This window comes from Amblyomma maculatum, chromosome 2, assembly GCF_055883805.1.
Source record: "Amblyomma maculatum isolate TAMU_Amacu chromosome 2, ASM5588380v1, whole genome shotgun sequence".
In the NCBI taxonomy this organism is placed as follows: domain Eukaryota; kingdom Metazoa; phylum Arthropoda; class Arachnida; order Ixodida; family Ixodidae; genus Amblyomma; species Amblyomma maculatum.
In genome coordinates, this window is record NC_139345.1 from 97,946,905 (window position 1) to 97,955,117 (window position 8,213).

Sequence of the window (8,213 nt, forward strand, 5' to 3'; positions counted from 1 at the left end):
CAAAATACTGTACTCGACCCCCTATCTCCACCTCAAGAAACACGACGAAAACATCCTCGAGGTGATCATGCGCAAAATAGCGAAGAAGGCTCTCGACCTCCCTATAACCATGTCGAACCTGAGACTCCAAGGTGTGGGTATGACGAACTCATTCGAGGAGCTGAGAAGCCCACCTCACAAGCCAATGCGCACGATCATAGCAGACACCGTCGGGGCGTCGCCTATTAACCCGTCTACAAATACAACACACGATTCTAACCGAAGGGAGAGTAAGACTTCCCCAGGAGTGGCGATACGCCCTGCACGTAAAATCACTCCCCAATAACATGTCCAGCGACGACCACGAGGGTAGGCGCATGGCCAGGGCAGAGGCCTTAGCTCACCACTACGGGGGAAACCCGGAGTGTACTACGTGGACGCATCTGGCCCGCATCAAGGCGGGTGGTACACGGTGGAAGTAATCCATGAGTCCAAAACGGTGCATGGGCTCACATTTAAAGCACGAAGCGTAACATAGGCAGAGGATGTCGCCATCGCGTTAGCAGCAACACACTCTGATTCCAAAACAGTCAGGACGGACTCACGAGGGGCGTGCGAACGTTCAACAGGGCTGGGCCCCGTACCTGGCCTACCGGCTACTACAAAACAGCTCGGACCTGGCCTACCGACTACTGCAAAACAGCTCGTACGTGGGAAGTCCATCCCGTCTCTTCATAGTTTGGGCTCCGGCCCACTCGGGGCTAGGAGGATACGAGGCAGCAGATGCCACCGCCCGCGCGCTCTCTAACCGGGCAACCTCGTCCGCCTCCTTAGAAGAAGAGGAATTCACACCGGCCTACACCTTCAGACAAATAACTCAACTGTACCAAAACAGACACAATTTTTACCCCCACCCGTGTAAAGAATTAACGAGTGCGGAGGAACGCGTGTTTCTTCGCCTTCTTACAAACACCAGGATGTGCCCAGCGTCACTTAAACACTCTGACACCGCCTTCTCCGGGGACTGGGAGTGCTAGTGGGGAAATGTCCTCGGACCGCTTCCGCATGATGTGGGCGTGCCCCTCCAACCCTGCCCTTACACCCAACCCAAACCCCACCCGGGAGGACTGGGATGCGACCCTACTCGCCTGCTCCGAACTGAAAGCCCAATAGGCGTTGGTCAAACGTGCAATGGCGGAAACGGAAGCCACTGCGATCCCGTACTAAGGACTCCACCTAGTGTTTCTGAGGGGAAGGGCACTAAGCCGGACCCCAGAGAAACTTCCGTGTAGCTCTTTTTAATAAACGTTTTCACCACCACCTCTTTAAGAACATCTCTAAGAAGCACTAATTTTCGAGAAATATGCCACTCTATAATTGGAGGCGTGTCGAAGTTTGTAACGCGGTACGTACATTTGCGATAAGCATACCTAGGAAAGGCAGGCTTAAAGAAAATTTCACTATCTTCCGCTGCAAAAAGTTCCGGAGACAACACAGCTATATTTAAGAACATAAAGTGGTCTTTGTTATCAAATGTATATCTTTACTGAAGGGGTGTTGTAACACTTGTTTTAAAGCTGAGTAGTAGGGAGATTTTAAAGGCATACGACTTTAAGTTTTGCATAATCTGAATACCTGAACTATGTTTGACACTTCACTTCTAAAACACGAATTTCAATAATGTTTATTGCCTGCGCAAAACTCACTACACTATGAAAAGTTAGTGGCGCGTGGCATAGTGCGCGCCACGTTTATTTCTCGTTGAACGGTATGTGTATAACTGTGACATACAGGGAATCAACAGTGCTATAAGTGACAAGAGCACAGTCCTTAAGATGATGAAATCCACAATACTATGGTGTAACAAATGAGGTATAAATTAGAATATTGCATCAATTCCGCATGGTACTGTGGACCCCTGCTTCGCTGAAATAATATATGACAGCCTAAGCAATATAGTTTTTTTTTCAGGGGAAGGGGGAGGGGGGGGGGGATAAAGGTATAAAACTACGATATGCGCTACTGATATGCCAAACGGCTAAAAACATTTGTCTTAGTCTAAGATGGTATTTCAGATTAGCAAAATAACTTGAGTCAGGTAGGCGGACACTTCTCGCGATTAAAACCTTCCTTCTGTCCACAACGAAAAACGGACTCAAACTGCGGTGCCTCCATGACGGCTGTGCAGATGCCGTGGTTATGAGGGCCGCACGTCGACAGGCAGCAAGACACGAGGAGCAGTTCCAGGTCTTCCCTGCCGACTTCCGTTAGGTGGTCAGCAAACCCAGCACTGTCATCATTGCTGCTGTTTGCCCTCAAAATCTGCTTCAAGGCCTCTGCCACTACTACGACGGCAATCCTGCGAAAGGCGTCATCCCGTATCCCTTTGCCAGGCAGGCACGTCCGCTTGGCCCCATGCCATTGTGAGAGGAAGCGCCAGGAAGACTCTCCCACGTCGTACACGCTCCGCGAAGCTACCGCATGCCATAGTGTCAGGGACAGAGCTAAGCCGGCCGTAGCTAATCGTATGTACGGAGGTGACTCCGGTGAGAACCACGGTGGCACCAGGAGGTCGATGGGAAGCACCAGCTCGTTACGCAGCGCGTCGTATCGAGGTCTCGGTCGCAGGGGCGCGGGCAAGGACGGATGTTCTTTCTTGTGATTCCATGAAGATTCCAGTACGGTCAGGAAATTGTCGAAGAAGACGTCGCTCAATGCCGGAATGTGGGCGAGCTTCTCGTTCAATGTCCGCAGATCGCGCACGTCCTCCGGGTATGAGATTACCAGGCGAGTTTGTCTGAGACGATTTCCAAGTGCAGTTAGGCGCTTCGCTTCGTCGTCAGTGCGGGTCGCTACAGCGTAGACGGCGTTTTCGGAAGCCTTGAGCACGCTGGCAAATGTAGCCTCGGCGCTGACCACGGCTTCGGCGCTCACCTGGTGCCAGATGACGGGCATCAGCACGGCTGCAGGACCGAAAAGTCTGGCAGCTCTAGTGTAGCACGCGTGTTCCAGTCGAGCAGGGTGCGTCTGAAGAAAGAAGGTGGAGATCTGCCGGGCTGTCTCCCAGATCAAATATCTCACCAACTGACGTGAATCCACGCGTTCAAGCAAGCTGTCCAGAAAGAACAGAAGGTCAGCTTGCTCCATTATTACCGGCTGTTCCTCGGAATAGCTTGCCCCTCTCTGTTGCAGGTGGGAGAACAGAATGGCTGGCTTGATGTTGAGAAGTCCTGCGCCCATTTTTGAGACAGTAGTAAGAGCCCGCGCTTGACTGCTGCCAATTTTGAGGCTCGTCCAAATGTCCTTGAGTGTCTGTAGTGCTGCCATCACCTCGTTCGACATGTTGCGCCAAATGAAATCGTCCCGAGACATGCTCAAGCTTAGAACCCGTTTTACGTTACTTATATCAAAATCGTTTCTGGTGTCGTGGCTCGCCTTCTCCATCCAGCCCTTGAAGTCGTGATTCAGGCCAATTACAAGGGCTGACCTTTCTACTCTGGAGCCGTTCAGTGGCACGAATCCTGTACCCAGCCGGAAAAGGATGCCATTCCCGTAACGAGCCGCCATCTTCGACATCACCTGAGGAAATAGCACGTAAGATACGAAACTGATTAGTGCCTGACGTGAATATAGGAAACCATGATTATTTTTTTTTTTTCTGAAGAAAAGCTCCGTTGCACATATTGTAAAGTTTGGGCGACTCAGACAGCAAATATATCCTCCGTTTTTATATACTAACCGCTTGTGGTCATTTGTCAATTTCTGGAGTCTCCTTAAAACATTATTTAAGACGTCACATTGACCTTTGCCTTGTCTCAGATGCTTGGAGGTTAAATAAATTAGTAACATAGATGGTTCCCTTCGCCCCCTACGCTGGGCTCGCTTGCATTAACGAGAGGACATACTTCCCATAGTCAACATTTCAAGCTAATAAGGCAACGTTTTTTCAGTGTCAGTGGCCCTATGTCAGTGGCCCTTTTTCAGTCAGTGGCCCTATGTCGGCCACTCTGTCCCACCCACACTCTGTCCCTCCCACACTCTGGCCCTCCCACACTCTGTCACCCTCATCCCTCAACCGTCATCAGGAGTAGCATGCTAGGCTTACCACCAGGCAGACATCTCCTGTTGCCATTAAAATCTCTCTCTCTCTCTCTCTCTCTCTCTCTCTCTATGTCGGCCGCCGAAGGTCGGCCGGTGCGAGGCTAACAACAAATCCCAACTTTGATTCAGCCTTGCTGGCCTAGCTTGGACCTAGGTGAGCCAGACTGTCTATTGATGTTGGACCAACATGGGGCAAATATCGTTTATTATTGTGAAAGAAATACTACTACGACAGCCGAAGCGAGGCCTCGGGTGGCCTCATCTACGCCGTGAAGAGCCATAGCTTCGGTTTCCTCATAAAAAAAAAAAATCCAGCCTGCCATGACATTTCAATTCACGTTATCACTATGTCACGGGCAGGAGCTGCCAACTCGGGTCGTTCCTTCCTTATGGGAAGGTGATATTAGAATCAGCCTGCCAGAACCGTTTGCTTTCTCGTTACCTCTACGACACGCAGGCACGTCCACATGGCTTGGTTGAAGCGTGACTTTATATGTGGGCTGGTAGCTTACGCTCTTGCGTCGTACCCTTAAAGGATGAGCTTAAGTGTCCCCTATAATGGAGCACCTTACACTGATAGGGCGGGATAGGGGAATAATGTAGCAGGCTAAAGAAGCTTCCGCCGTTGCTTTCGCAATTTAACTAGATATAACCAGAGCTAAACCAGAACTATTTTTTTTTTCAGTTGGTTAATTAGCAAGATCATTTTCAAGGCGGCCAGGTTCAACATGTCACTCGTACAAGAAACACTGCGTCAATGAAACACTACCAAACGGAAGGCGTTACCAAGCTGCATGCATACATACAACAGCAACTTTGAGCGAGCTTAGATGTCTTTATTTTAGAGCCAGCAACCTTCGCAAGTCGAGAGAAATTATTTCAGTAAATTTTAAGCTTGCTAAGACAAAAATAGAAGATAACAGGTGGCGTGATCACATTGCTGATAGTTTTTATTTAAAACGTCGGCTCTGACGCTTTTATGCGAACATTATGTAAATTAATTCACTAAAATATGTACGCTTATTCTTACTAAGGCGCCTTTCCGGGGCTTAAGTATATATTGCTTTGATACTCAATGCATCAGGTTCACGGAAACCAGCAGTATTCTATACACTATGCACATTAAACGTGCCATATTCTTGTCAACTTGTTACAGAAACCAGTCAGCCTATTGCGCGTGAATTGTAGCTGGCTCAAATACCTGGTCAACCTCGTGAGCCCCATCACCGCTCTACCTTGGGCCATGTTTCGCTGCCTAGCATTAGATGTCGATTAAGTTATTACAATTTGTCAGCTATTGGCAGTAAGCCTTTTTCCAAATATTAAACAGCGTAATAGGCAGCCACCAGGACCCACGTTTGGGCCTGCGTTGGCTGGTCGAGAATACCGGCTGTCTTGAATGCTGGGTGTAGAGCTCTGCCCTGTTATTCACCGAAAATGGGCCGTAAGCCAATTTTAGTTGGTAGAAGCTAACTTTACGTTATTTTATGCTGCCTCTCCCACAATCACTAACCATCATCAGGGTTTTTCTTTTTTTAGAACTTTCTTCGGAAAATGGTAAATGCATTGACATAACAACGTTCTGAGCACGTGCACGAACCTGGAAAGGTCTGGAGTTATCTGGCATCGCCGATTCTGCACCTGCAGCGACATCAGCGAGAAACGTACGCAAGGCCTGCAAGTCCAGCGGAGTCTTACTCGTCACGCACGTCCGGTAGAACGTTGACGTCTTGGCAAACGCCGTGTGCTTGCCGTGTCCGCTTGCGGCGTAGTTGGCCAGGGCTGTACGCGACGTGTTCTCGACCAGCTCGTCCTTCAGCGAGTGTCGCCATTGCGGCCGCGAAGCACACGAGAAGGCGCGCAGGTCGTCGCATGGGTCCACGCTGCTGTTGAGCTGGTTGAGAAAAAAGCGTGCATAGCGGTGACACTCCGCAGTGCCGCATGATCGCAGTAGAGCCCTCGGCATCGCTGCGCTGACTGAGTCACTACTGTTGCCTTTATCCAAGTCCAGTGGACTCTTGCGTCCGAAGCGAGGCACTATGCCCGGATAGTAGTGATGAAGGAGCAATGCGACCGACAGGACAACCACGAGAACGCAGACCGCGATAGCGGCGGCTTCAAGCCACCGCGCGATTTCTAGGTCGGTCTGAGAAATTTCCTCCTGAAAAACACGAGAAAAACATAAAGCTAGAGGAATTGAAGACGAACATCAAGGTAACTCGCAAAGTAAATGTACATTGCGTTGCTTCTTGGAGGTATGTTGGTATCACTATCAGTATCTAGTTATCTTATATACGAACCGCTTCAAATGCTATCCCCTCTCTTCTTCGTGTATTTCGGCGACTACTTTGAACTTGCGTACTGCTGTTAAGACGCTCACACATCATTTCGTATTAAGGATGCAAATCTTGCTTTACGCGGCCACACAAATTGGATATTTTATAGTTTAATACGGGACTGCTCTACATAACAGCGAAATCATAAATTGTGAGACATGGATGTAACTATGAAAGGATACCTGCTAAGGCTAGAAAGAACGCACAAATGATCGGTATTCCATCCTTCATTACCGCGCAGTATCATTTTAAGCTGGCGCACTGACACCGAAGATATCGAGGATAAAAATGATGCTCAATATATTTTTTTCAACTCGAGAGATATCGATGAACAAGAGGGAATAAAAAAAAAACAGCGACTGCGGCCCTCCATGCTCGTGAGCCTGTACAGGCTCACGAAGAACGTGAAGGATCTCCCAGGTTGCCCATTTTATATCAATGGGGCAGGGAGAGCTAAGAATGCGAAGTGAGGCGTCGCCTTGAATGCTTGCAAGGACTAATTTCGAAAAACTATGCGTAAATTACAGATTTCATGCTGAGTTTTATGGTTTGACTCGAATGCTCACCAAAACCGCTTCTACGGATGTGGTATAACCATTCAAAATCTATTTACGGCTCCTTGAATGTGTAGTAGTAAGAGGCCAAGCAGAGAATCGCTTAAAAGCGTGAAACGATTATTCCTCGTTCGAAAGCGGTAAGGGAGCTTGATACAATGTTCTACACGGCACTGCTTGCTTAAATACAACTGCAAGGCAGGCATACCACTTCTTGGAACGCGCGCCGAAAACGACTTATTCTAGTGGCGCTGAAGTGTACCTACTTTTTAACTGGTCGCAGCCTGTCAATTTGACAATTGATGTCGTCACTAAGAAGGTACAGAGGCACGAAGAGAATACAACCGCTTTCGACGATTTCCAGATTTGAAAGCAATGCGACCGAAATGCAAAAAAACACGCTTACTGTGTCTGTTTTATCCATGCCAGGACGCTGAAGCTGTTGGGAAGTTGAGAAATCCACGACAGAACGCAGAGTTTACCAAAATTGCATCCTTCAGGAGCCGAATTCTTCTTCTTCTCGGCCTCTTGGATAAGAATGCCGACTTCTTTCCGTTTTCTTCCGTTTTCTCAACGGTAGGTCCCCTGATCCGCGTCGCCTGATAACGTATAGCTGAATATGTATTTTTAAAACCAAGAAGAACGCATTCTTTTTTTTTAATGATATTTATTAACTCAGCCTTTCTAACTGGGTTACACAGCCTCTGAAAAGCGCGCGTGATGGATAGAAATTGTGAATCGGTTGTTTCTACAAAAGATCACTGCTGTGGGATGATTTTGCATTTTAGGGATTGCACAGGCTGGTATGCACAGGCACATAATATGCACAGGCTGACTTTGAACCGGAGTGGCCCTCACTCTTAGCGATGTGCTCTACATTGCCTCTTGTTTAGAGTTTTGTTGACTTTGTGTATCCTATTGCGCATCGTGTTGATTGGATGTTCTTTTATTAATCATTTGTACATTATTTATGTACAGAGGACATTGTTTCAGTAATAAATACCATGCTGAAAAAAATATTTATTGACTCTTCATTAACGCTGCGGTTTCGAAACCAACAGTGCTTCGAATCCACTTCGTGAGACGTTTTTCTTTTTGTTTTTGTTTTTTCTGATGCACTCTTTTTAATTAACAGCAGTAAAATAAAATTTCGTGGGGGTGTGCTTCCTTTTAGGTTACATTATGCGATGCTTTTGATTACAAGTAGCCGTAAAACCAGCCGTACGATCCGAGAAGCGATATC

At 47.9% G+C, this 8,213-nt stretch overlaps 1 protein-coding gene across 1 annotated transcript; it reads right to left on the reverse strand.

Moving 5' to 3' along the window:
- Positions 1–2,022: 2,022 nt before the first annotated feature.
- LOC146199343 (endothelin-converting enzyme 1-like) lies at positions 2,023–7,394 on the reverse strand. Its single transcript, XM_084592105.1, has 3 exons — positions 7,377–7,394; positions 5,681–6,241; positions 2,023–3,558 (listed from the first exon to the last, which is right to left on the reverse strand). The coding sequence occupies exons 1-3, from the start codon at positions 7,392–7,394 to the stop codon at positions 2,074–2,076; spliced, it is 2,064 nt and encodes a 687-aa protein (XP_084448231.1). The 3' UTR covers positions 2,023–2,073.
- Between the last annotated feature and the right edge of the window lie 819 nt (positions 7,395–8,213).